Below are 26,467 nucleotides of genomic sequence, written 5' to 3' on the forward strand. Positions count from 1 at the left end.
TGAAAATTTTTTTGACCATATCTTAATTTGTGCGACGTCCGGAATATTACGGAACGATCTAAAGAGGGTCATTGTTTATTCAACTTGTAGTCAATGTCATCCTTGCGCAGAAGCCATGCTAATTTTTCTCTGTATTATTTTAGTTTTATCGGATGTCTTCGAAAGGACACACTGGAACAAGTTTGAACATAAAGAAAAGTTTCTATCACTTACAAATGTGTTCAAAACATGAAAAATGTTTTTTGAATGATTAAAATATTTTAAGTTTATAGATCCGTACATGTTTTAGAAAAATCTACATTATATCATGTAATTTAATTCAATTTTGGAGAACAATCTTCTTCCAATGGGATGCATATGATTTATTAGATTTTTATTAGGTAGGTAACCCAAGAGTTTTACTGATTCCGCCCAAGGAATGGTACAATGAACGACTTAATAAACATAATTGCAGATTTTCAAAATGACCATGAAGCTAGGCGGACATGTTTGTTTATCTACAGTTTAAGCTGCCTAAATGAGTGTTATGGAAGGTTAATCTTCTTAAAATGATTTGTCTACTGCGCAGTACACAAGAATGGGTCCGTAAACATGGAACAATATTGTTGCATTACTTATTGGTCAGAAACGCGACTGTTGAGACGCAAGTCTCGGGATGGGCTTTGGAATTTAAAAAACGAGAAGTATCAAACATTATTCCATATATATAACTATGTATTTTTCTATGCAATTTTATGAATAATATTTTAAAATATATAATTCAAACATATACAAATACGAATGATAACTCTACCGTTGACAATTACTTAATTAAATCTTATACTATTTCAATTCTCTGTGTAAACATAGAATTCCGTGTCTACACTATAACATTTTATTTCTGTTTGACCATATGGTTACTTTTTTTTTTGTCACAGACCAAATGGTTACTTAAATTTAGAATATTATATGACTAACCAATGAAATTTAAACCATTTTAACAATCTCTAGCTAAGTGCATCATCATAATACTCAAACCCATTATAGGATAGAGTTTCTTATTCGTAGATATTCAGAGTGTGAACTGAGCACATGTCATAGATAAGTGACATTTGCTATAAGCTAATATTTAGTTTAGACTTAAAGAGTAGTTGACAAAAACTACAAGTTTGTTTTTAATTCTTAACTAGTGGACCTTGAATCTAGTGGACCCTAAAAGTGGAAGAAGTAATTAAATTTCTACATGTATATATTTAAAAAAAAAAACTGAAATGAAAAATTTATGCAAGGATGTCACGTATAAACCGAACAATGGTCAAAATTTTCATTCAATACATAAATTATTACAAAAATTACGAAAAGAGTATGGCTGACTTTAGAGAGCAGTATATAAGGGTAAGAGTATGCATCTAATTAACTTAAAACAACAAAGACAATTGGTCTACATCTCAAATTGATCCAAAGACCAAAGATTCCTAAAGCCACTTGAAACTAAAAATGGCTCCACAAAAATTCATCAGAAATGACATGATAAGTTTACCTCGGCTCGTAGAAGAGTATCTCTCTATGTTGAAGGAAACATACGAAGGAACGGGATTGCACCTAGCCACGCAACAAGGGGACGAGGTATATGCAAAGAAAATAATCGAGCTCTGCCCTTCCTTAGTCGGTTCCACCAATTCCAAAGGTGACACTCCTCTTCATGTTGCTGCTCGTTTGGGATACACAAGCATCTTTATTGGGATGTTAGAGTCCCTAAAATTGCATAACGCATGCGAGCGAAAAACCATAGATGCAGAAATGATGAATAATGATGGCTTAACACCTCTGCATTGTGCGGCAATGAAGGGTTCTGTTGAAATCCTTGAGGAATTTCTCAATAGGGCTCCCTCTTCTTTCTACTCAGTCACATTAGAAAAGAGAGAAACTGTGTTTCATATAGCTGCGAGACACAAGCAGAACGAAGCCTTCATCTCAATGGCAAAGAGTGACAACTTAGGCCAACTTCTCTACCAGCTTGACGTAGACGGCAACACTGTGCTTCACGTTGCCGCCTCCGTAGGCTCTATTGCGGTAAATTTTCTGCCTCCCTCTTCTTTCCTTTTTTTGTATATTGTGCCTAATTAGACTCAAAATGCAAAATCTTATAGGAAATATATCTAAAACATAGTTTTCTTTGTATAATAATTTCATTTATCAACCTCATCTAAAGAGCCAAATTGCTTTCAGTTTTCCACCTTAAATTTCACTTCTTTAATACTACTTGGTAACTGCTTGATTATTTAAGGGAACTGCCGAAACACAAAAATACAAAAGGGAAAATGATTGTTTAATAATATAAATAAGAAGGAATACTAGCTAAATGATTTCAAAGTAATACTTTCATACAAAGCTATATACTCCATATGATTTGAAAACTTAAAATATGAGGTTTTGTTGTTGGTTTCCTGATTTGATTAACATATTACATTACAGCTGGTAAACTATATAATGGTGGAGACAAACGTAAAAGTCACCACGAAGAACAAGAACGGTTTTGTAGCGGTTGACCTTCTCAACGAAGAGGATAAAGATTTCCTTAAGCTATCTAACGCTCTGATGTGCGGTCAACGCTCTTCAAGTCCTAGAGAGATTGGAAACCAAACAAAAGCAGTGATTCTTCATCGTGCAGACGATGACACGATAAAGAAGCGCCAGAAGGAGATTCTAAGATTTCAAAGCAGTGATACTCCAAACAAAAAATTTGAGATGCAATTGGAGGCTTTGCAAAGCGCTAGGAATACTCTCGCCATTGTCGCGGTCTTGATTGCATCTGTTACTTTCACATGCGGTTTAAACCCACCTGGTGGGGTCTATCAAGAAGGATTCTCCATTGGGAAATCAACCGCGGGGAAAACCATAGCTTTCATGATCTTCTGGATAAGCAATAGCATAGCGTTGTTTACATCAGTGAGTATGGTCATTCTTCTCCTCAGCATTATACCTTACAGGGAGGACTCGCTTTTAAAGTTCTTGGTTATAGCTCACTGGATGATGTGGGTGGCTGTAGCAGCCATGGCAAGTGCTTATGTCTCCGCGGCATTGGTAACTTTACCTCATTTTGGAGAAACCAATTGGTTAATAATCTATGCCACTGTTGCTATTGCTAGCTTGACGCTAGGCGGTATGTTTGTTTATCTACGGTTTAATCTGGCTAAATGCATGTTTAGGAAGGTTACGCTTCTTAAATGCTTGTCTACTCCGCCAGTACGCAAGAATGGATACGTAGACATGGCGGCCAATATCGAGAAAGGCTACTACTCTTACTGCTGAATTTATGTTTTTAATATATAGGAATCCAAGTTATATGCATGTTTTTGTAAGTGGTTGACGTTTTTTTTTGTAAATAGGTGTTTGACGTTTATAATTTCCAATTGTTTAGATTCGATGACATGTGATATGTTGTAAGAAAACAAAAATGATTACTCTTATTGCTGAATTTATGTTTAATAGGAATCCAAGTTATATGCATGTTTGTATAAGTGATTGACGTATATGATCTTCCAGTGTTCAATTTTGGATGACATATGTTGTAATTTGTAAAAAAAAAAAAGTTTTCACATAATACATGTTATTTGACCCCAAAACTGAACACAGAAAAATAGTTTTGAGTTTTCATGCAAGATATTAGATTGGTAGCTGTACCTTATCAAGCCGTAGAACTAGGCCCTAAAAGTTTCCATAAATAGCATAAATCGATGCATGCAAAACTTATTGCAAGGAAAAAAAAGATGAGGATTTGGGTGGGGGCGAATAGAATAACTGACCAAAAAATGGGTTGGTATCGATATTAGGGAGGAAATTAGTCCTCAAAAAGTAAATTATGAGGTTGAAGCTCCAATGTATTTGTTCCAAGACTTTGTTTAGAGGTAAAGCTATGTTTTCTTGTAACCACCAAACCAAACAGCTCCTTCTCATCTATAAGTTAACTAACATATCTGTGCTGCCTTTTCTTTGACTTGTCTTTCTCTCTCCAACTTCCCTCCTTCAACATAAAGCCAAATTCTTTCCAAATCTCCAAACTGAACCGACCTATACCAAAACGTACTAAACAGAATCCGGACTATCGGATAATCCAACAACCATATGTTGAACTACCGCTTTACTTAACAACATTCCAATTGCTTGATTCGACTACGTAATCGAATGGGTATTTCTGAGTAAACCGGAAAACCCTGAATAAACCGTATTCTTTCAACCTGTAACAAACTTAGAATAAACCGAATTAGATTGGTATTATTCTATGCAATTTTATGAAATAATATTTCAAAATAGATAAGCTTAAGCATATTAATTGGAGCTTGAAGCAATTGGATAAAAAAGCATTTGAACCTTAACTTTTGGACGCAACCCCCCCTCCCCACCACAACTTATTCGCCTATGGTTTTTATAATATACTGACATTCAATCGTTACGGAGATCCAAGGTTCAAAAAAAATATCAATATGTAAAAATTCAAGATTGCTTACACGATCACATGTTTCATTATTTTTCTTAGAAGTTAGAATGGAATTGAATTTATAAAACGAGAAGTATCAAACATTATTCCCATATATATAACTATGTATTTTTCTATGCAATTTTATGAATAATATTTTAAAATATATAATTCAAACATATACAAATACGAATGATAACTCTACCGTTGACAATTACTTAATTAAATCTTATACTAATTCAATTCTATGTGTAAACATAGAATTCCGTGTCTACACTATAACATTTTATTTCTATTTGACCAAATGGTTACTTTTTTTTTTCTGTCACAGACCAAATGGTTACTTAAATTTAGAATATTATAAGACTAACCAATGAAATTTAAACCATTTTACAATCTCTAGCTAAGTGAATCATCATAATACTCAAACCCATTATAGGATAGAGTTTCTTATTCGTAGATATTCAGAGTGTGAACTGAGCACATGTCATAGATAAGTGACATTTGCTATAAGCTAATATTTAGTTTAGACTTAAAGAGTAGTTGACAAAAACTACAACTTTGTTTTTAAGTTTTTTTTTCTTAACTAGTGGACCTTGAATCTAGTGGACCCTAAAAGTGGAAGAAGTAATTACATTTCTACATGTATATATATTTTTTAAAAAAAACTGAAATGAAAACTTTATGCAAGGATGTCACGTATAAACCGAACAATGGTCAAAATTTTCATTCAATATATAAATTATTAAAAAATTTACGAAAAGAGTATGGCTGACTTTAGAGAGCAGTATATAAGGGTAAGAGTATGCATCTAATTAACTTAAAACAACAAAGACAATTGGTCTACTTCTCAAATTGATCCAAAGACCAAAGATTCCTAAAGCCACTTGAAACTAAAAATGGCTCCACAAAAATTCATCAGAAATGGCATGACAAGTTTACCTCGGCTCGTAGAAGAGTATCTCTCTATGTTGAAGGAAACATACGAAGGAACGGGATTGCACCTAGCCACGCAACAAGGGGACGAGGTATATGCAAAGAAAATAATCGAGCTCTGCCCTTCCTTAGTCGGTTCCACCAATTCCAAAGGTGACACTCCTCTTCATGTTGCTGCTCGTTTGGGATACACAAGCATCTTTATTGGGATGTTAGAGTCCCTAAAATTGCATAACGCATGCGAGCGAAAAACCATAGATGCAGAAATGATGAATAATGATGGCTTAACACCTCTGCATTGTGCGGCAATGAAGGGTTCTGTTGAAATCCTTGAGGAATTTCTCAATAGGGCTCCCTCTTCTTTCTACTCAGTCACATTAGAAAAGAGAGAAACTGTGTTTCATATAGCTGCGAGACACAAGCAGAACGAAGCCTTCATCTCAATGGCAAAGAGTGACAACTTAGGCCAACTTCTCTACCAGCTTGACGTAGACGGCAACACTGTGCTTCACGTTGCCGCCTCCGTAGGCTCTATTGCGGTAAATTTTCTGCCTCCCTCTTCTTTCCTTTTTTTGTATATTGTGCCTAATTAGACTCAAAATGCAAAATCTTATAGGAAATATATCTAAAACATAGTTTTCTTTGTATAATAATTTCATTTATCAACCTCATCTAAAGAGCCAAATTGCTTTCAGTTTTCCACCTTAAATTTCACTTCTTTAATACTACTTGGTAACTGCTTGATTATTTAAGGGAACTGCCGAAACACAAAAATACAAAAGGGAAAATGATTGTTTAATAATATAAATAAGAAGGAATACTAGCTAAATGATTTCAAAGTAATACTTTCATACAAAGCTATATACTCCATATGATTTGAAAACTTAAAATATGAGGTTTTGTTGTTGGTTTCCTGATTTGATTAACATATTACATTACAGCTGGTAAACTATATAATGGTGGAGACAAACGTAAAAGTCACCACGAAGAACAAGAACGGTTTTGTAGCGGTTGACCTTCTCAACGAAGAGGATAAAGATTTCCTTAAGCTATCTAACGCTCTGATGTGCGGTCAACGCTCTTCAAGTCCTAGAGAGATTGGAAACCAAACAAAAGCAGTGATTCTTCATCGTGCAGACGATGACACGATAAAGAAGCGCCAGAAGGAGATTCTAAGATTTCAAAGCAGTGATACTCCAAACAAAAAATTTGAGATGCAATTGGAGGCTTTGCAAAGCGCTAGGAATACTCTCGCCATTGTCGCGGTCTTGATTGCATCTGTTACTTTCACATGTGGTTTAAACCCACCTGGTGGGGTCTATCAAGAAGGATCCTACATTGGGAAATCAACCGCGGGGAAAACCATAGCTTTCATGATCTTCTGGATAAGCAATAGCATCGCGTTGTTTACATCAGTGAGTATGGTCATTCTTCTCGTCAGCATTATACCTTACAGGGAGGACTCGCTTTTAAAGTTCTTGGTTATAGCTCACTGGATGATGTGGGTGGCTGTAGCAGCCATGGCAAGTGCTTATGTCTCCGCGGCATTGGTTTACCTCATTTTGGAGAAACCAATTGGTTAATCTATGCCACTGTTGCTATTGCTAGCTTGACGCTAGGCGGTATGTTTATTTATCTACGGTTTAATCTGGCTAAATGCATGTTTAGGAAGGTTACGCTTCTTAAATGCTTGTCTACTCCGCCAGTACGCAAGAATGGATACGTAGACATGGCGGCCAATATCGAGAAAGGCTACTACTCTTATTGCTGAATTTATGTTTTTAATATATAGGAATCAAGTAATATGTTTTTATAAGTGGTTGACGTTTATAATTTCCAATTGTTTAGATTCGATGACATGTGATATGTTGTAAGAAAACAAAAATGATTTCACATAATGATTAAATCAAGTTTATTTGACCCCAAAACTGAATACACAAAATAGTTTTGAGTTTTCATGCAAGATATTAGATTGCCGTAGAACTAGGCCCTAGAGGGTTTTCATGACTAGCCAGCAAAACTTACAAAGGAAATGGACAAAAAGGACTTCTTGTTTGGGTGGGGCGAATAGAATAACTGACCAAAAATGGGTCGATATGGTATCGGTATTAGGGAGGAAATTAGTCCTCAAAAGTAAATTATGAAGTTGAAGCTCCGATGTCTTTATTCAAAGACTTTATTTAGAGGTAAAATTGTCGATTCAGTTGAATTGTCAGGAAGTGCAAGAGTCTAGAGAATGTTACCCTTACAACGTGTATAGTAGGAAACATTTTTTTGCATTATGGAGCTTTACCATATCTTTAAAGCTTCCGGCAACAAAAACTGGTTCTGAGAGCGAAAGAACAGAGGAAATGGAGAAAACAATTAGATGATGAAGGAGTGTAGGTGGGATTAGTCGTCTCTGAAAAATTGATTTTTACATTTTTGTACATTAATATTTATTTTTCGTAATTAGTGTTATATATTTTAGATGAGTCGTAATATAACTAATGGTATTCAAAATATCTGGACCGAATCGGATAATATGGTTAGTTTTATTATTTAGATATTTTTATATTCTTATACATCAGAACCAAACTCATTCAGACCCAAAAAGATCTAACTCAAAACCCACATATAAATTTAAAATATTCACGCGGAACCTAATTCCCGAAAAAACAACTCGTACCTAAATTGATAGCTAATATTCATGTCTAATTGATTTTATAAACTAATAAAAATATTTTTTTCTATGTGTTTGGCTAATTTAAGTGAAATATAAAGAATTTTTTATTAAGTAAAATATTTATATAGAGTGAAAAATTAAGTGACAATAACTATAATACATTATATTATTTTGATTTAAGTTATTATTTTATTCACAAAAACATTTTTTTGAATTATGTTTTTGGCTACGTAATTTTTCACCGGTTGAAATTAAAAAAAAATTAGTAAAACAAACTAAATATAACGTTTAACCATATGCAAAACCTAATTATTTTACATTTTTTATTTTATAATTGGTACAAGGTTAAATGTTGATTAATTAATAAATAAAAACAGGCAATATTATTATTATTGTAATATAATTAATGATGTAATGTATTGTTAAAATAATATAATTATTGAAATTGTTAAACTGATTCAAATATGGAAAGACAATTAATGTAATTATATTAATGAAAGTACTAAAATGACATTTTACTTCTTTTTTATATTGTTATTCATGTTTCCAAAAGAATTTTCATTTATACTGCTATCAAGGTTTCCAAATAGAATCAAAATGTATTTCAGTTTTAATAATATAAACTCGAGTTTGACCTATGCGGCCGCACATGTATTTATTTTCAATTTTATAAATAAATTTTTTTTTTTACAAATTATTTAATATAAATTTATAGTTTACACATAATATATAGTTGTTTAATATGACATTTAAACATAATAATTCTATTTATCACATTGTTAATTTTATCACCCATATTTTTATCATATAAATTTATTGTATTTAATTTCTTGTGGACTTTTATTTATATTAAAATATGCGACCAATATTATATTAACGGAATAATTTATATTTTATTTATATATTATATAGATGATTATTTCATGTGGTTTTATTTTTAATTATTAATAATAAATAATGAGATATATAATTATATAGTTTTAAAATGATATTGCGTTCTAAATTGAGTAAAGGAATACATAAATCAATTTATGTGACTTTTACATGTTATTTTACGTATTTGTAAATTAATTATGTTCTACGTTTAACATTATATTTTTAACCATGAATTGTATCATTCTACATTGAGTATCATTTAAGAAATCCCACATGTATAAATAGTTGGATTTATATATTTTTTGCCAGCAGTTGGATTTATTTATATGAAAATAATCTACTTATAATACATTAATAGATTGTTTTATATTTTATTTATATATTATATAAATTTATTTTTGTGTGGTTTTTTACCTTTTCATTATTATTAATAAATACTGATAATTTTTAATGTCTTAAAGTTTAAAAAAACTATGTAATAAATTTAGTAAATGAATAAAATAATTTCAAATGTCACTAAAATTATGAAAATTAATGTTATATATGATTTAGCGCATAGAATTTTGAGGAAGAAGAGTTACGTTGATGGATCTTTGCAAAGAGAACCCATTTATGTATAGTATTGATGTGCATTAAAGTGTTTTATTGCATCAATATAATCCTTATAAATTTTAATGTATTTACAAACCTATATAAGTTTAAGAAAAGGAAAAAAATCAATATTGGCAAGGAAGAAGAGTTATGTGGGGGAGGTCTCAGCAAAGAGACAAATGATGATAGATTATATTTTGTGTATAGTATATTTTGTGTTTAATATTGATGTATATTAAAATTTATAGTATTATGTGCAATACGTGAGTAAAATAATTATACTGAAATCTTTGTTCAATTTATTTACCTGTCGTGTGTCGAGGGAGTTATGGAGTAATTATTTGAAATAACGCAGTATATGAATAGAATTACCGTCGACTTTTGACTTCCATGGTGAGCAAAAGAGAGTCATAGTTACCAAGCCCAAACTTTTGAGCCCATTATGTCTAGAACTTTCTTTTTTTGGGAACTAGTATTTTACTCCATCTATTTCAAAATACATGTTTTAGATTAGGCACAACTATTATAAAATTTATTTTTTATCCAAAAAATATAATTAAAATATAAATTAAAAATTATTTAACCAATCTCAAAACAGAATATAAAATATAATTAGTTACACAGTTTTTGATAAGAGATAATGTGTGAAAAATCCCCAATTAAAATCTAAATTTGCTGAATGCCCATAATTATGGATAACCCAAAATGAGTAACTTTTTGACATTGTACAGACGAAAATGCTCTTATGCTTTGTCGAAAACAAGTAACTTTAGATCTATCAACTAAATATTTACATAGCAGGTAACAATCTACATACCAACTAACATATCTGCTAATAATTTCAGTATCATCTAACAATCTATGTATCAAACAAATGTATCGACTAACAAATCATATATCAGTTAACGAAACTATTAACAATTAATTAGTTATCTATTAAATAGCTCCAAATCTATTTGTAACAGCTAACACTTCATGTATCGATTAAGAATCCATTAAAATCTAAATAATAGCAGGTAAGTAATAAAATACCTACTAACGTATATATTATCTAAAAGTTGATTGTGATTCGAAATTGGAAACATTGGAATTAGGGTGAGATAATAAGATTAGCATTATGAGTGTCAAAAGAATCAGAATAAAAAAATAAAGATTTGTGTTGAATTAGAAGATGATTTGAAGAATTTGTACAAGAGATAAAGAAATTAGAACATGTAAAAGGGAGAAGAAAAAGAGATAGAGATAAGGATATTATAGTCACTAAAAATATTAAAAATAAACAAAGTTATATGGCAAATTACATGGGTTTCTGGGTGCATCTATGCCAATTACTCTTTTGATAAAGTTAAAAGATACATTGAAATATCAAAACATCATTTATTTTGAAACATCAAAAACTCCCTGAAACCTCATCTATTTTGAAACGGAGGAAGTATTATTTTTGCCATCTCTTTCATCGCCAATTCTTCATCGCCGCTTCTCGCTCTCTTCTCTGCCGTTTCGTCCCTTTCTTCCTCCCAGCCGCCACCGCCGTCTTTTTCTCCCAGGTGAACTTTTTTGGTTTGTTAAAAAACTCTATTTCTTAATGAAACTGAACAATTAGAAAAATGCAGATCCTTTGTTCTTTCTAGGGTTTTTGTTCTTCCTGGATCTGATTTTGTTTAAGACCAGTACTGTTAGGTTCTTATTTTCGTTTTGAAATCTTGCTGGTCATATCAATGTTGATATCTATTGCTGCTCTTTTTGTTTTTTTTTTGGCAAATTTCAGGAAATCTTAGCTATGAGTATCCATATGATTAGCAGGACTGTTCGCAGAAATTCAATAGGAGTGGTGTTCATATGTGCATGTGACAAACACATTGGTGCTCAAGTCTTCCAGAACAAGCTATTCTTCATTTTTGTTAGTTCAGAGATTATTCTTGTGATGATGTTGAATGGGTTGGAGAAGAAAGAATGGAAGTGACAGTGGTTTGTCCGCATTGCCATAGCGGATGCAAATACAAAGGCACTGCTGGTTCTAGGACATTTCACGTTATTAGCTGAGTTTGTTTTTGTGTAATATGCTTTTATTACTATAAAAAAAGCTCAATGTTTGTTTAGTATGCTTAGAAAACAATCAAAAACTTTTGTGTGTTTGGATCTTTTGTATATTTTTGTTTGGATAACAATCAAAATATGATAATGTCCCCAACATTTGCACATCACACAAAACAAGCTGTCAGCTAAATCAATGTTTACCTAGTGCATGGTAGATTGATGAGCCTAATGCAATTGTTACCAAGGGCGTATTGGTTATGCTGCATAGTGACTGACTTAAGTTAAGAACCACCAAAAACAAATCCACAAGAGATCAAGTTAAGAGACGTTATTATTGTTCTGTTTTCATGGTTTGGAGATGTAATTGTTTATCATTGACAATGTAATTTTGGAAAAGAAAAAAAAAACCATTCATTACTTGGGACTTAACATCTGGAATCCGGGTTCAATTTGAATTCCGTTCTGAAAGTAGCATATATAGTGTCCAAATTCAAATAGTAAAATCTTGAATTCGTCAAAACCAAATCTAAGTCTAGATATTTTGATTTTTATGTCCAGATATCCAGACCCAAATTCATATTTTTAAATATATTAAATTTTTAATTTTATTATTCGTTATATTTGATATATTTATATTTATACATAAAAATAGTTTTACAATATTTAATTTTAAATATTATATTATATATATTTATAAATCATGTATAAATATTTAGTTTATGTATTATTTTTAGAATTCTAGTATTTAAAAAATATTTTATATTTTTTTAATTATTTTTAAGATTCTCGAGCATATTCAACTTTACCGTTAATTAAAAAGTTAATTTTATTTGGTTATTTATCTAGAATGTTCCAGAAGCTATGTACAAGTTCTTGAACAGCATTTAAATAATCAATAGCTAAAAAGGAAGATCAGACATACCACAAACACTTCAAGACTTCATGTCTGAAGTCAAAAGAAGCAAATCAGACGCAAGAGAATTTGCTCAAAAGCTTAAAGAAATGGTGACATTGATGGAACAGAGAACAAGAACCGCTAAGATCCAAGAGTATTTATACCGACACGTCGCATCAAGCAGCATACTTAAACAACTTCACTGCTTAGCTCTTAAACTAGCCAACGAACATTCAATAAACGCAGCCGCACGTCTCCAGCTTCCAGAAGCCGAGCTAGTGCCAACTTTGGTCGACAACAACTACTTTCACTTTGTCTTGGCTTCAGACAATATTCTTGCAGCCTCGGTTGTGGCTAAGTCTTTGGTTCAAAACTCTCTAAGACCTCATAATTAAGATTGTGCTTCACATCATAACGGATAGGAAAACTTATTTCCCAATGCAAGCTTGGTTCTCATTGCATCCTCTGTCTCCAGCGATCATTGAGGTCAAGGCTTTGCATCATTTTGATTGGTTATCTAAAGGGAAAGTTCCGGTTCTGGAAGCTATGGAGAAGGATCAGAGAGTGAGGTCTCAGTTCAGAAGTGGATCATCGGTTATCGCCGCTAGTAAAAGCGAAAACCCTGTTGTCGTGGCTGCTAAGTTACAAGCTCCTAGCCCTAAGTACAACTCCTTGGTGAATCACATCCGTAATCATCTACCAGAGGTAAACTTGATCAGTGTGACTGGTGAAGAATGCTCTGACCATTTAAGACTTCAACAACTTCTTTGTTTTTTGCAGTTGTTTCCGAGCTTAAACAAGGTTGTGTTTCTAGACGATGACATTGTGATCCAAACTGATCTTTTACCGCTTTGGGACATTGACATGGATGGGAAAGTCAATGGAGCAGTGGAGACATGTAGAGGAGAAGACAAGTTTGTCATGTCAAAGAAGTTCAAGAGTTATCTCAATTTCTCAAAACCAAGAAACTTTGATCCATAGGAATGTGCTTGGGCTTATGGGATGAATGTGTTCGATCTAGCTGCTTGGAGGAAAACTAACATAAGCTCCACTTACTATCATTGGCTTGACGAGGTAAAATCAAAAGTCACTAACTAGCTAACAAACACTAGTAATCAACTTAACTTGGACCATTTTCATGTTTGCAGAACTTAAAGTCAGACCTGAGTTTGTGGCAGCTGGGAACTTTTCCTCCCGGGTTGATAGCTTTCCACGGCCATGTCCAGACCATAGATCCGTTTGGCATATGCTTGGTCTCGGATACCAAGAGACCACAAGCTTCTCCGATCTGTTGTTCATTTCAATGGAAGAGCTAAGCCTTGGCTTGATATAGCGTTTCTTCATCTACGTCCTCTTTGGGCTAAGTATCTTGATTCCTCTGATAGGTTCATCAAGAGCTGTCACATTAGAGCATCATAATAATCAGATATCAAAACCCAGAGAAGAGTAAACACAGATCATGTTTTGCTGTCTCTCCTGTTTCTAATTTTTTTGTACTTCCACACTCGTATGGTGAGAAAGTGAAAACCCATTCTATGTATTACTGTAAGAAACCATAATGTGAGAGACGATCTGCCAAACTCTACTTAAATTTACATGTGAATAGATAACATTGCGTCAAGCAATTGGAGTTTACAATGTCATAACATCGTTCCAACAGATAACAGTTATATAACCATAGCACCAGTTGAAGATTTTTTTTTTTTTACTGGAGTTTTGTTTTTCTCCCAGTTTTAAGCAACTGGAGGACGAAGGACATGATCCTGAGAAGTATCGACTGAAGCAGGAGGCATGAACTGCCACATGGCAACTCCAGGGTAACTGATGAATGGCACCATCTTGTTTCCAGGAGCTTGGCCTTGCGCAGAAGCGAAAGCAGTTGGCATCATAGGTGGGGCTGGGAAGAAGCTTGGTTGAGGAGGAGCATTCATGGCTTTCAGCTGTAGCTCCAGCTTCTCTTTCTCTGTCTTCAGTCTCTGCTTCTCATCTCGCAGCTCGTTCTTCTCGGTCTGATCAAGAACACAAGGAAACTAGTAAGCAGTTGATGGTTTTATATAGACAAATTGAAGGAACTTCACCTTTAACTCTTTGATTTTGTCATGAAGACTTGAATTGGAGTCCTTCAACTTCTGTGCCTCGCCACGTAGCTGTGTTACCATGCGGAGAGCATCGACCAAGATTGCAGCCTTGTCTGTTTTGGGAGGATGTCCAGGCTCCAAAATTACACCCAATTCCATAAACCTGTTATTCATATAACAAACTGATTAAATTTCAATTCCTACAACAGAAACAAAAGAAAGAAATACAAAACTGAAAAAGATTACTTGTCATTCAGCCTGTCACGTCGCTGCTTCTCTCTACATGCTTTCGAGTTAGTAGCAGATGATAATTCACATCTCACCCTGAGAAAATCAATAAACGGTGTCAAGCCAAAAACATTCCAGGAAACTGTTTATTAGCTATGAGCCTATTCCTCAAAAGTTTTAGATTGTTGGAAGTTTCTTTAGAATAGAATAATAAAGGTGGAACAAGTGGAGAAGGGAGCTTTACCTCTTTCTGGAGAGAGGAGGGTCCTTGCTAGCTTCAGAAATGCCAGCCGAGCCATCAACTCCCACGCTGAACCAACAAGAAAGCGACTAAGTTAATAATGATACAATGCAAAAAACTTACAAGAAACAAACACAAGACATCTCCTGAAGACACCAACTGTAAGGAGGAGGATATCTCAGCAGCTAAAGAACCAAAACTTTAAACTGAAAATGTAGTTTTTTTTAATAACAAACAATAACCTACTCCAACAATCCCTCCCCACTAGTAAACGACCGTAAGTGAATCAGACAAAGAGAGGAAGAAAAAGGAAACCTGGAGTTGTGTGAAGAGACGCCAATAGGTTGGTGAAGAGGCCAAGAGAAAGCAGGAGCTTGGATTGTGAAACTCCCCCCGTAGTCGGCTTCGATGAGGTCGCATATCCAATTACCGTTTTCGGGCGACACCATCTCCTGATACTGATTCTCCACCGACACAGTGTTAAAGATTTTAAAAAGAAAACGGTGAGTTTTTGTCACTCTCGGGGTCGGGGGAGTCGAATCTTCCCGGCGGCGATCAGCGAGATTGTGGAAGGAAAGAGGGAGCTTTCTTTAGCCGAAGCTATTTGTTTCTGCTGTTAACTTTTTTTTATTTAGTTGGTTGCAGAAGGAAGGAAGGAAGGAAGAAGAAAAACCGTTGGGAGGATAGGAGAGGAGGAGTTGTGGAATCCAGAGATTAGTGTTGCTTTCACGCCCAGCGCACTCTTCATCTCTTTCGGGCTTTCATGGCCCATATTTTATAATTTTTATGTGTTATCTATCGTCATACTTATTATTATTATAATGGACATTTACGGTGTGAATTAATATAATAGATTAAACTCTGTGTTTTTAAAGATAGTATCAGCTAAGTTAATTAGCAAAAAAAAAACCAAATATATTTCACCTAGCACTGCGGATATAAATATGTTCGTTATTTAAAGAAAAAAAGATTCCCATCGACATCTCAGGTTCATATAAAAATATAAGGAATGCCAATTTGATAAATAAACCTATGAACCACTTGATCAGTGATATCCATCGCTACACCGTGGGTATATCCTCCGAATATATTTTACACATTTTAAGTTAAATATCAAGTAATTACACGGGAGATGATCTTCTCATTATAAGTTTTTCCACAAAGAAAAACGATAGGAACACAACAGAGTATATGAAAACTACTTTTATTAAAATTTGGAGTACTAATGTATGCAGAAGTGACGTTGTATATCAACTTGATTATTTATGATAAACTTCCAATATTCTGAATCAAATGTTTAATAAGACATGAATGTTATATATATTAGAGTTTGAGTTAGTTACAGGACGCGGTGGTGGCATGGATCCTGCCATGGTTCCAGATGGCTTTAGTCTACCTTATCTGTCTACCAGAAGGAAACCAACACGAGTTGACTATATTATACAATAATTTATATTTCTAGGCAATATGTCTTCAATATATCAAGAAAATAAATCATTACGTGCTTAAACTAGTACGATTTTATCAGGTCTAACGAATTATCCAATGACTAACATAACAAAATTAAACAACAAAATTAAAAATTAAGAACTAATGCGGTGGAACATCCGGCATACTATAAATAGATAAATATATGATGTTTTGTGTGATAATAATTGGTACATCAGATACAAGAAGATAATAGATGAATAAACCGTGTTTCAAAAAAAAAGATAAGATAAATAAACCAAACCATATAAAAATTTAACGTGATTTACTAATTGATTATATCCATTAAAAATATTTTATTAATGAAAATTGATTGTATTTTTAATACAATGGAGTAAGAAAACATAAAACATATAAGAAAATATGCCGTTTTGAAAACCTAATGTTGATGAACTCGTGGGTTTAGCCAATCAGTGAAATCTCCCGTTGTCTGTCAATATGTATTACAAGAAATTCAAGATATATCAACTATTTATATCAAAAGTTGATTTTTGAAATGATAAGATTTTGTTTTAACTTCTAACGATTGAACATTTTGTAAACGTAAGAACATTAGGAATCATGTATGTCGACAAAATGGTAGAGACGTATGCAAAATCTTTCAATATTTTGGTTTGATAGCAATTTAACATGTCATATATATTCTATTTAGGTGATAGTTATTAGGTGATAGCAATTGAACATTTCATATCTTGTTTTTTAGTTTCCTCACCCTCTCATTAGGTGTTTGGAGCTTTCCTTGTGCTTGTCCTAGCTCTTCTGTGCGACCAGCTTGTGCCTTTTCAACAGCAAGTCTTGCATCTTTCTCTTGAACAAGAGAATCATTCTCAGCCTAAATAAAGCATGACGACATTTTGAATTAAAATATGAGATATACTCATATACATAAGTAGTTAACTAAAACTGCCACTTCTTACCAACCTCTTCACTTGTTCCTTGGCTAGTTGCTGTTGAACAGATTCAACATTCTCAGTTCTTCAATTATCATATTCAGCTCTACCTTCATTATTTTTCAAGCTAACCTCTGTCATCAAATTGCGATAATTAAAGTTCAAATTCCAAAACTTTGAATGAAGAAATATTCAACAATTGAACTTCCAATTCCAAAGCGTTCTTCAACTTCTCCTGCTTAAACAAAGAGTTTGGAGTCGTATATTTGCAGCGTATGGAACTAATAAGACATAGTCACCTTGATATCATGAAATATTAGATGAGGTTCAAGGGGGAAATGTGACGAATGATGCTTTATTTATTTTTTTTTTCAAAATTTGCAATGCATAAATAAAAAGGAATTAGAGATTTGTTATTTGTTCCTAAGTGGCATTTACTTAGCAAACGGAAACAATAAATACTTTATTTAATTACCAGATGTTTAGTTTTTATTTGTTTGAAAAGGTTAAAATATTCAATTTTCTAAATGTAAATACTATTTTCTAAATTTATCCCCATAATATTCATTGATTAAAAATAAAATCTAAGTAGCATTTAATTAAAACATTCAACATTGCAAAATTACATGAAACCTAAAAAAATATCTATCAACAAACAGGGAGTACATTTATTATTAACTCTCATGTTGTAGTAGTGTATATATATTTGTTGTCCTAAACTTTATTACAAAAGGCATTTTTCATATATTACACAGAAAAGATACACAATTATAAAATACTCATGTAGTTTTGACCAAAAGTAAAATAAAGTGCTCATGTAGTACATGTTAGAGTATTATTTACTCACCATGAAAATGCAAAAAAAAAAAAAAAACTATTTTTCGTAGTAAAAAGAAACAACAACTATTTTCAAGTTTTTTTTCTCTCAACAACTATTTTTCAAGTTACCTTCGTTTTTTATTTCTTACACTGAGATATAAAAAAAAATCAAGAAAAAAAAAAGAAAATAATCAATAATATGAATAACTCCGCGTAATTCTCGGGTGTTTGTGTTCTGGGGGAAAAGAAGAGGCGCAAACAATTTTTGACAAAAGGAAAATTGAACGAAAAAGCTTCTTCCAAGTTTGAAAGCTAATTTTCTCCCTGAAAATAAAACTTTCCAGGAAAAAGGTTCAAACTTTTTGGGGTCAAAATATTGGGTTTGGTTGATTGTGCCCCCGATCGGATCTGTCCCGCAATCATTAGCACCAAACTCTTCTCCTTTTGTGCTCTGTCTCGCTACCTGTATTCATCTCTAAGGCATTGTTGAACCCTTTATTTGCATTTTTGGTCTCCATTGCATCGAAGTCAGCTCCAAAATTCTAGAATTTCGATAAAAGTTTCGATCTTGATCGAGTTTCAGCAAAAGGGTCTGCGTAATATTGGCAGTTTGATCTGAAAGCCTTGGCCTTTTTGGAGTAGCTGATGAAATGAGAAGCAATAGATATGGTTTGGAATGATTCTAGGAGGAGGAATGTGTAATCAGAATTGGGCTCGTTTGGTTCTCTTGTTGGTTCTGCTCTCTGGGTTCTTCTTGGTGATTGCCTTGGCAGAGAGTTCAGAGAAAGATGAGACTTTTATTAGCCAGTTCATGGCTCCATCAACGGAGCAGGCCAATGAACAAATGGTAAAGATTCTCTTTTTGCTTTTCAAGCTAAGAGTTTTGGGTAAAGATAAGAAGATTAAGATCATATCTGAATGCTTAGAAACATTATGGGCCATTGGCAATCATGGTTTGATTATTAGTTAATGGTATGCTTTTCATTTCATTTTGTAGCTTTTAAATTTGTTTCTCTTGTCTGTTGTACAATGTTTGACAGGTAGAAACATTATGGGCACATCGTTGTTGGCAAGATCCAGATTGTGTTAAGGAAGCTGTCACAGTATTCAATTTATGTTTCCCAGGATCAAAAGATAATAACTTGGAGCTATTTGGTTTCACCCCTTCCCATCTGAAGCAGACTCTTCTTATGTGTATCCAAAAACAAGGAGAGTTGAATGGTCATAACCTCAATTACCTTAAGCTCTTACCATCTATCCTTGATAATGCTCCCAGGAGAAATCTAGCTTCTACACCTTCTCCTTCCCCTCCTCCCAAGCGTAGTAGTCGACGTCCACCTCCTGCTGCTTCTAAGAAAAGCGTTTCTGAAAAGTTAACTTCTAAACCAGCTCCAGCTGCAAAAGGAAAAGAGGACCATCAGAAGACAATCATCATCGCCGTTGTCACCACTGCCGTTTCCACCTTTCTGCTTGCTGCGTGCCTCTTCTTGTGCTGTACCAAGGTTTGTGGAAAAGGTTCAGGAGGCAGGATAAATGATGAACGTCCTCTTCTAAGTTTAAGTAGTAACGAGTACTCTCTTGGTTCATCCAACAACTACGGTGGTTCTGGCAAAGGTCATCAATCTTTTAACGGAAACAATTCAGACAATTTTGTAACCTTAGAGGAAAGGATGTCAATGGATGGGATGTTTAATAATATCAATAACAGTCATGGGATACCGCCGTTGAAGGCTCCACCTGGAAGAAAATCTTCTAAAATTTCATGGAAGCCTCCTTCTGGTAAAGTGGAGCCACTTCCACCTGAACCACCCAAGTTTCTTAAAGTGTCCTCTTCAAAAAAGTCTTCTTCTGCTCCTTCTCCTTCTCCACCGCCACCGCCCATGCCGTCTTCCGCTGGTCCTCCAAGACCACCTCCTCCAGCTCCTCCGCCTGGCTCTGGTGGGCCTAAGCCTCCTCCTCCTCCCGGACCAAAAGGACCACGTCCACCTCCACCGATGAGCCTTGGCAAGAAAGCTCCTCCAGCGTCTCCTGGCCCAGCGAGTTCAGGAGATGATGATGCTCCCAAAACAAAGCTGAAGCCGTTTTTCTGGGATAAAGTGCAAGCTAACCCTGAACAGTCTATGGTTTGGAATGATATTAGATCAGGATCTTTCCAGTAAGTCATGCCTTTTGGAGTTGTTATCTCTTCTATAAAAAACTCCTTTTACTTATTTTTGTTTAATGCTTTTTTTACAGGTTCAATGAGGAGATGATAGAGTCGTTATTTGGATACGCAGCTGCAGACAAGAACAAAAACGACAAGAAGGGAGGCTCTGGACAAGCTGCTTTACCTCAGTTTATTCAGATTCTTGAACCAAAGAAAGGACAAAACCTATCCATTCTCTTGCGTGCGTTGAACGCAACTACTGAAGAAGTCTGTGATGCTCTTCTTGAAGGTATAATTAATAAATAAACCTTTTTCTTTTCTTTTTTTTTCCTTAAGCGTTTCTCTTAACACAATCTTGGTTGAATCAGGGAACGAGCTACCTGTGGAGTTCATTCAAACTCTCTTAAAGATGGCACCAACACCAGAAGAAGAACTAAAGCTCAGACTATACTCCGGCGAAATAGCTCAGCTGGGAACAGCCGAACGCTTCCTCAAAGCAGTAGTCGACATCCCTTTCGCCTTCAAGCGTCTAGAGGCGCTTCTCTTCATGTGCACGCTCCACGAAGAAATGGCCTTCGTCAAAGAATCGTTTCAGACATTAGAGGTCGCTTGTCAAGAGCTCAGAGGAAGCCGCCTCTTCCTCAAGCTCCTTGAGGCGGTTCTCAAGACCGGGAACAGGATGAACGACGGCACTTTCAGAGGCGCCGCACAAGCCTTCAAGCTGGACACTCTTCTGAAGCTAGCGGACGTGAAGGGAACAGATGGGAAAACGACTCTCCTCCACTTCGTTGTGCAAGAGATCATCAGAACCGAAGGGAGGAGAGCCGCGCGGACCATCAGAGAGAGCCAGAGCTTCTCCAGCGTCAAGACAGAGGATCTGATGGCTGAGGAGACCTCAGAGGAGATGGAGGAGAATTACCGCGGCCTCGGGCTTCAGAAAGTCTCAGGCCTTAGCAGTGAGCTTGAACATGTCAAGAAGTCTGCGAACGTGGACGCTGATAGCTTAACAGGGACCGTTCTCAAGATGGGACACGCGTTGGCCAAAGCGAGAGAGTTTGTTAACTCGGAGATGAAGAGTTCGGATGAGGAGAGCGGGTTCCGCGAGGCGCTTGAGGATTTTATTCAGAACGCTGAAGGGAGCGTTGTGGAGATTCTTGAGGAAGAGAAGAGGATCATGGCGTTGGTGAAAGCCACGGGTGATTATTTCCATGGGAAGGCGGGGAAAGACGAAGGGCTGCGTTTGTTTGTGATCGTGCGTGATTTCTTGATAATCTTGGATAAGTCTTGTAAGGAAGTCAGAGAAGCTAAAGGGAAGCAGGTGAAGATGGCGAGGAAACAGGGCTCAACAGCGTCATCAGTAGCTTCTGAGATTCCGAGAGCGCCTTCGTTAGATCCTAGAGAGAAGCTGTTTCCTGCTATTACTGAGAGACGTGTGGATCAGTCTAGTTCAGATTCAGACTAAAAGAAAGAATAGTAATCTTGGGGGTTTTGTTAACTTGCAGAGATGACAGGTTTTAGTAACTGATATGATCAGATGAACAATCTTGAAAGAGGTTTTGAGGTAAATATAGCTGCAGGGAGTCGTTGACTTTGGTTCTTCAGACATTCTCTGCATTAGTTTTAGAATTACACACTTTCTTCCATTTTTTTTTTTTTGTTGAATCTTGTTGGAAATAGAAGAGTAATTAACTTATGTGTTTGCTTTTGTAACATTACTATCAATTACATTATATATTCATTTTAAACTGAAACAAAATCAATTCAATTTTTCTTAAAGGGTACAAAGTTCCTTGTTGCAGAAAGAGGTTTGCGGTTTCAATGATTTGTGAAAACTGAATAAATAGTATTAGCCTTGTTTTCTTTTTCTTGATCGATGAAGCAAACATATAACGTAATTGAAAGTATAGCCTAGTCATTTTAAACTGGAGCAACATGATTAGACAATTATGTTTTTTGTAGTAGTTCCACATACTGTTATACGGATTGACTAAAATCAACCAGTTCAACAAATTTGTAGTTACCATGAAGGCCTACAACCCGGTGCGTTCTCATGGTTCGGTTGGGAAAAGAAGATCGGTGGCTGCTGCGGCAATAGCAATAAGCTTATTCATCATCAATGTCATCTTCATGATAGTATTTGAAGCCACGTCTCTATTTTTCCCGACCAAATCCTTCACCATCGTAGTTTGGTCTGTACAAACCATCACATCATAGTTTGAAGTGTCCGGCGAAACTTTGAGCTCCCCGGCAGCACTCCTGAGAGACATTACAATACGATGGTAGGCATCCTGACAATCCATGAATTGCTCCTTCATTTTCGGATTCTCTTTTGCAGTTTTTTCGGTGAATTTTCTACACTTCTCGGCATAGGACTCGGCAATGTGGATGGCGGCACTCACCGTTTGGAACTACACAATGATAATAATAATAGTAAATTAATTAATGTATCATGATTTTTGAATGAGAAAATGAACAATACCAATCAAAAAATTTGTAAATGCATTTATCATCATGAAAATTCTGGATTTTCAGTACACCTTTATTTACATACGTCCAAATTAAAACATAACTTCAAAACTGCCATTGTAATTTTGTAAACTAAAACCGTCTCTGAGAAACAAATGATTTGTCCCTATCTAATGGTTCAGAAAAGTATAGTTAGTACCGTGTTGGTGGCAGAAGCCGCCGGAGGATAAGCAGTCAAAGTTTTGATGCAGAAGCGTTTGTCGGTGACATGATGGCATATGGCGTCGATGGATTTTTTTGAAGCAGAGATTGAGAGAAACTGTAACCAAATTGCCACAAAAACAGCAACAAGACAGGGAGAGGAAGAAGCCATCATCCACTACTCGTTAGGGTACAGATTTTGGTATTGTGTGTTTGTCAATGTGGTCATGGTTTATATATTACGTACCTTGTGCCGCATATTAGATACACCTCCCATATATTTAAAATTGGTGGATCCATTAAATTTAATTTCCGATTTACTTACTCTTTTCAGTTTCAGATTTAGATTCTCTGTATATGAACTAAATGCATATGGCCGTAAACTGTTCACAACTTTTCCTTTTCTGGGAGAGAATTTGGTGATTAACCCATACAATAACCTAATATTTGGCCAATTACTTTAAATCTCAACAAGATTGTGGCACGAAACATTTAAGTTGATTTGGTTGATTTTAGGTTTGGAAATATTTTAGTAAACTTTAAAGATTTTGTTTGAGTTATAAGATTTTTTTGTTAATGTAAAACCAAAAAGTGGCCATTTATTTGTTGAAATCCTCCTACGTATTAAATGATAAGTCACTTAATTGACTTTCGCTTATGTGTCGATCACTTAGAGGGTATTTCGGATTTCCGGGTATTTCGGTATAGAGGTATAGAACCCGTTCGAGTATTTTTGTACTTCGAGTCGGGTTCAGGTATTTTTATTTCGGGTTCGGTTATTTCAGATCGGGTTCGGATATTTAGATTTTGAAAAAAAAAAAATTCATTTCTCAAATTTCTTGTATTTAAAAATATAACTTTCACTTAACTAATTTTTTTATTTTTAATAGATTAAATGATTAATAGATTTGAACATAACATTTTGAAACTAAAAAAGACATTAATATGGTTATTGTTTTTAAATTTTGGATGTAACTTTTTGTTAATTCTTGAAATAAAAAGTTTGACATGCATTTTAAGTGAGTAGAAAATCATTTTCTCCATAATTGTATGGATATCATATGAACTTAAAGTATGTGTAGCATCAATATAAATATTTTATATAAAATGAGAGATGTAACTAGAAATATATGGTTCATTATACATATGTTTGATTTTCTTCGGATATCCATTCGGGTTCGGATATCCAATCTCTCCTAATTCAATACCCGTTAGGATATTTTGCTACTTCGGTTCGAATTTTTTGGATCGGGTTGGGTGCGGCTTCGGATATCGGATAAAGTGTCCACCCCTACGACCACTGGTGAAGTTTCAGAAAATAGTTATAATTTGATTGGTCGATGATTTTTAAATTTTAATTTATTTAGGCAAATCTAAAATTAATGATAAGTTTATAAGCAATAAATATCACTTAACAAATAATCTATAGAATATTGCAGATAATAACTTATGGTAACTAACTATTGAAATTATAGAAAGATTAATAATCTTTGATTAATTATTTTTTAATATTTAAAATATATAATACAATGAACAAATATTTTATATAAAATAATTAAAATAGTTTTATATTTTACATAATGAATTATATTCGTATATAATTTTATAATAACTATTAAAATCTTTTAAAGTCTACAAATGCTTTATAAATTAATAATAATGTTTTTTGAAAAAAAACACAAATATATTGATCATATTTTATGATATCAATTTCAGTAAGTTTAAAATTATTTATAAAAGCATATATATCATTTATAAAAAAAATCCTCATCCTCCTATATATATATATATTAAATGAGAAGTCATTTAAGTGATTTTCGCTTATGATCACTGGTGAAGTTTCTAAAAATTGTTATAACTTGATTAGTCGATAATTTTTAATTTTAATTTATTTTAGTTATATCTAAAATTAATGATAAGTGTATAAGCAAATAATATCACTAACCAAATAATCTATAGAATATTACAGATAATAACTTATGGTAACTAACTATTGAAATTATAGAAAGATGAATAATGTTTGATCAATTATTTTTTAATATTTATAAAATATATATAATGAACAAATATTTTATATAAAATAAGTAAAATATTTTATATTTTACATAATGAATTATATTCGTATATAATTTATAATAACTATTAAAATCTTTTAAAGTCTACAAATGCTTTATAAATTAATAATAATGTTTTTTGAAAAAAATCAAATATATTGATCATATTTTAAAATTATTTATAAAAGTTTATATGTATATCATTCATAAAAAAAACCTCATCCTCCTATATATTAAATGAGAAGTCACTTAAGTGACTTTCGCTTATGTGTCGATCACTGGTAAGTTTCAAAAAATTGTTATAATTTGATTGGTAGATGATTTTAAATTTTAAATTATTTTAGTTAGATATAAAATTAATGATACATTTATAAGCAATTAATATCACTTACCAAATAATCTATAGAATATTGCATATAATAACTAATGGTAACTAACTATTGAATTTATAGAAATATTAATAATGTTTGATCAATTATTTTTTAATATTTATAATATAATGAACAAATAGTTTATATAAAATTAGAAAATACCTTAGGATAGCACTAAAAATTTTCTATCACAAATATAGACTCTAAGAATCAAAATGACCAAAATGTTTCATTAAAGAGGTAAATATACACTTATACTCATAAGGTTAACTAATTCAAACCTTAGGGTTTAAAGTTAAGGGGTGTAGATTTGAGTTTGAGGTTTAAAACTTTATAAAATAGAAAATAAATATTAAAAATTTGAAAAATAGTTTCAAAAAATATTTTCGAATTACAAAAAGAAAATTTGAAGAAAAAAATTCGAAAAAAATTAAAAAAAAAATTTATAAAAAAATTCGAATTTGAAAACATATAATCTAAAACTATAAAAAAATATTATTTTTTTTAATTTTTTATATATCTAGGGTATTAGTGTCTTTTTACATATTAAATGAAACATTTTGGTCATTTTCCTCCTTGTGGTCTATTTTTGTGACCAAAACTTGAAAATGGTCTATTTATAAGAATTGCCCTATAAAATAAGTAAAGTAGTTTTATATTTTACATAATGAATTATATTTGTATTTAGTTTTATAGTAACTATTAAAATCTTTTAAAGTCGAGAAATGTTTTATAAATTATTGATACTGTTTTTTGAAAAAATCAAAAATATTTATCATATTTTATGAAATCAATTTTTATAAGTTTAAAATCTTTATAAAAGCATATATATTATTTATATAAATAAAAATCCTCCTGTATATTAATTGAGAAGTCAATTAAATAAAAAAAATTAAACATATTTATATCAATTATAATTGAAAACATTGATATATATGTCAAAATAATAAAGAAAACTTGTTATTTTGATTTAATAAATTTATTGAATCTCACATTGATATATATGTCAAAATAATTACATCACATTAT

The 26,467-nt window shown here is 33.2% G+C and overlaps 6 protein-coding genes, 1 non-coding gene and 2 pseudogenes across 8 annotated transcripts; 6 read left to right on the plus strand and 3 right to left on the minus strand.

Moving 5' to 3' along the window:
- Nucleotides 1-64: 64 nt before the first annotated feature.
- On the minus strand, nucleotides 65-168 carry LOC117133098. The gene has a single exon (XR_004456940.1). It is a non-coding gene; the product is annotated as a U6 spliceosomal RNA (small nuclear RNA).
- A 1,251-nt stretch (nucleotides 169-1,419) lies between these two features.
- Nucleotides 1,420-2,161, plus strand: LOC103848905 (protein ACCELERATED CELL DEATH 6-like). Its single transcript, XM_033288553.1, has one exon. The coding sequence runs from the start codon at nucleotides 1,477-1,479 to the stop codon at nucleotides 2,104-2,106; it is 630 nt and encodes a 209-aa protein (XP_033144444.1). The 5' UTR covers nucleotides 1,420-1,476; the 3' UTR covers nucleotides 2,107-2,161.
- A 253-nt stretch (nucleotides 2,162-2,414) lies between these two features.
- Nucleotides 2,415-5,158, plus strand: LOC117132946 (ankyrin repeat-containing protein NPR4-like). Its single transcript, XM_033288552.1, has one exon. The coding sequence runs from the start codon at nucleotides 2,470-2,472 to the stop codon at nucleotides 3,289-3,291; it is 822 nt and encodes a 273-aa protein (XP_033144443.1). The 5' UTR covers nucleotides 2,415-2,469; the 3' UTR covers nucleotides 3,292-5,158.
- A 141-nt stretch (nucleotides 5,159-5,299) lies between these two features.
- On the plus strand, nucleotides 5,300-6,043 carry LOC103857220 (ankyrin-1-like). The gene has a single exon (XM_033288554.1). The coding sequence runs from the start codon at nucleotides 5,356-5,358 to the stop codon at nucleotides 5,983-5,985; it is 630 nt and encodes a 209-aa protein (XP_033144445.1). The 5' UTR covers nucleotides 5,300-5,355; the 3' UTR covers nucleotides 5,986-6,043.
- Nucleotides 6,044-6,293: 250 nt separating this feature from the next.
- LOC117132947 lies at nucleotides 6,294-11,665 on the plus strand (annotated as a pseudogene).
- LOC103857221 lies at nucleotides 11,478-13,902 on the plus strand (annotated as a pseudogene).
- A 115-nt stretch (nucleotides 13,903-14,017) lies between these two features.
- Nucleotides 14,018-15,766, minus strand: LOC103857030 (transcription factor ILR3). Its single transcript, XM_009134182.3, has 5 exons — nucleotides 15,319-15,766; nucleotides 15,007-15,072; nucleotides 14,781-14,858; nucleotides 14,535-14,697; nucleotides 14,018-14,465 (listed from the first exon to the last, which is right to left on the minus strand). Exons 1-5 carry the CDS (start codon nucleotides 15,450-15,452, stop codon nucleotides 14,190-14,192), a joined length of 717 nt encoding a protein of 238 aa, XP_009132430.1. The 5' UTR covers nucleotides 15,453-15,766; the 3' UTR covers nucleotides 14,018-14,189.
- A 2,113-nt stretch (nucleotides 15,767-17,879) lies between these two features.
- LOC103857031 (formin-like protein 5) lies at nucleotides 17,880-22,108 on the plus strand. 2 transcript variants are annotated; one of them, XR_004456717.1, is made up of 5 exons: nucleotides 17,880-19,047; nucleotides 19,241-20,355; nucleotides 20,436-20,635; nucleotides 20,715-21,875; nucleotides 21,912-22,108. XR_004456717.1 is itself a non-coding variant. In XM_009134183.3 (4 exons), exons 1-4 carry the CDS (start codon nucleotides 18,877-18,879, stop codon nucleotides 21,806-21,808), a joined length of 2,580 nt encoding a protein of 859 aa, XP_009132431.1. In that variant the 5' UTR covers nucleotides 17,882-18,876; the 3' UTR covers nucleotides 21,809-22,106. The 2 variants fall into 2 exon arrangements, 1 of the variants encoding a protein (XP_009132431.1); XM_009134183.3 differs by having other exon boundaries at nucleotides 17,882-19,047; nucleotides 20,715-22,106.
- A 77-nt stretch (nucleotides 22,109-22,185) lies between these two features.
- LOC103857032 lies at nucleotides 22,186-23,392 on the minus strand. The gene is made up of 2 exons (XM_009134184.3): nucleotides 23,012-23,392; nucleotides 22,186-22,754 (listed from the first exon to the last, which is right to left on the minus strand). Exons 1-2 carry the CDS (start codon nucleotides 23,186-23,188, stop codon nucleotides 22,395-22,397), a joined length of 537 nt encoding a protein of 178 aa, XP_009132432.1. The 5' UTR covers nucleotides 23,189-23,392; the 3' UTR covers nucleotides 22,186-22,394.
- Nucleotides 23,393-26,467: the final 3,075 nt, after the last annotated feature.

This window comes from Brassica rapa, chromosome A03 (genome assembly GCF_000309985.2).
Source record: "Brassica rapa cultivar Chiifu-401-42 chromosome A03, CAAS_Brap_v3.01, whole genome shotgun sequence".
Taxonomy (NCBI): domain Eukaryota; kingdom Viridiplantae; phylum Streptophyta; class Magnoliopsida; order Brassicales; family Brassicaceae; genus Brassica; species Brassica rapa.

What these genes read in the sequence shown, in the direction of transcription:
- LOC103848905 (XM_033288553.1), top strand. Translation starts at nt 1,477, where the DNA reads ATGGCTCCACAAAAATTCATCAGAAATGACATGATAAGTTTACCTCGG.
- LOC117132946 (XM_033288552.1), top strand. Translation starts at nt 2,470, where the DNA reads ATGGTGGAGACAAACGTAAAAGTCACCACGAAGAACAAGAACGGTTTT.
- LOC103857220 (XM_033288554.1), top strand. Translation starts at nt 5,356, where the DNA reads ATGGCTCCACAAAAATTCATCAGAAATGGCATGACAAGTTTACCTCGG.
- LOC103857030 (XM_009134182.3), bottom strand. Translation starts at nt 15,452, where the DNA reads ATGGTGTCGCCCGAAAACGGTAATTGGATATGCGACCTCATCGAAGCC. An exon ending in GTCTCTTCACACAACTCCAG is followed by an intron (nt 15,073 to 15,318) that starts GTTTCCTTTTTC and finishes TTGTTGGTTCAG; the next exon opens with CGTGGGAGTTGATGGCTCGG. An exon ending in ACAAAATCAAAGAGTTAAAG is followed by an intron (nt 14,466 to 14,534) that starts GTGAAGTTCCTT and finishes GTTCTTGATCAG; the next exon opens with ACCGAGAAGAACGAGCTGCG.
- LOC103857031 (XM_009134183.3), top strand. Translation starts at nt 18,877, where the DNA reads ATGATTCTAGGAGGAGGAATGTGTAATCAGAATTGGGCTCGTTTGGTT. An exon ending in AGCAGGCCAATGAACAAATG is followed by an intron (nt 19,048 to 19,240) that starts GTAAAGATTCTC and finishes AATGTTTGACAG; the next exon opens with GTAGAAACATTATGGGCACA. An exon ending in ATTAGATCAGGATCTTTCCA is followed by an intron (nt 20,356 to 20,435) that starts GTAAGTCATGCC and finishes CTTTTTTTACAG; the next exon opens with GTTCAATGAGGAGATGATAG.
- LOC103857032 (XM_009134184.3), bottom strand. Translation starts at nt 23,188, where the DNA reads ATGATGGCTTCTTCCTCTCCCTGTCTTGTTGCTGTTTTTGTGGCAATT. An exon ending in CGGCTTCTGCCACCAACACG is followed by an intron (nt 22,755 to 23,011) that starts GTACTAACTATA and finishes ATCATTGTGTAG; the next exon opens with TTCCAAACGGTGAGTGCCGC.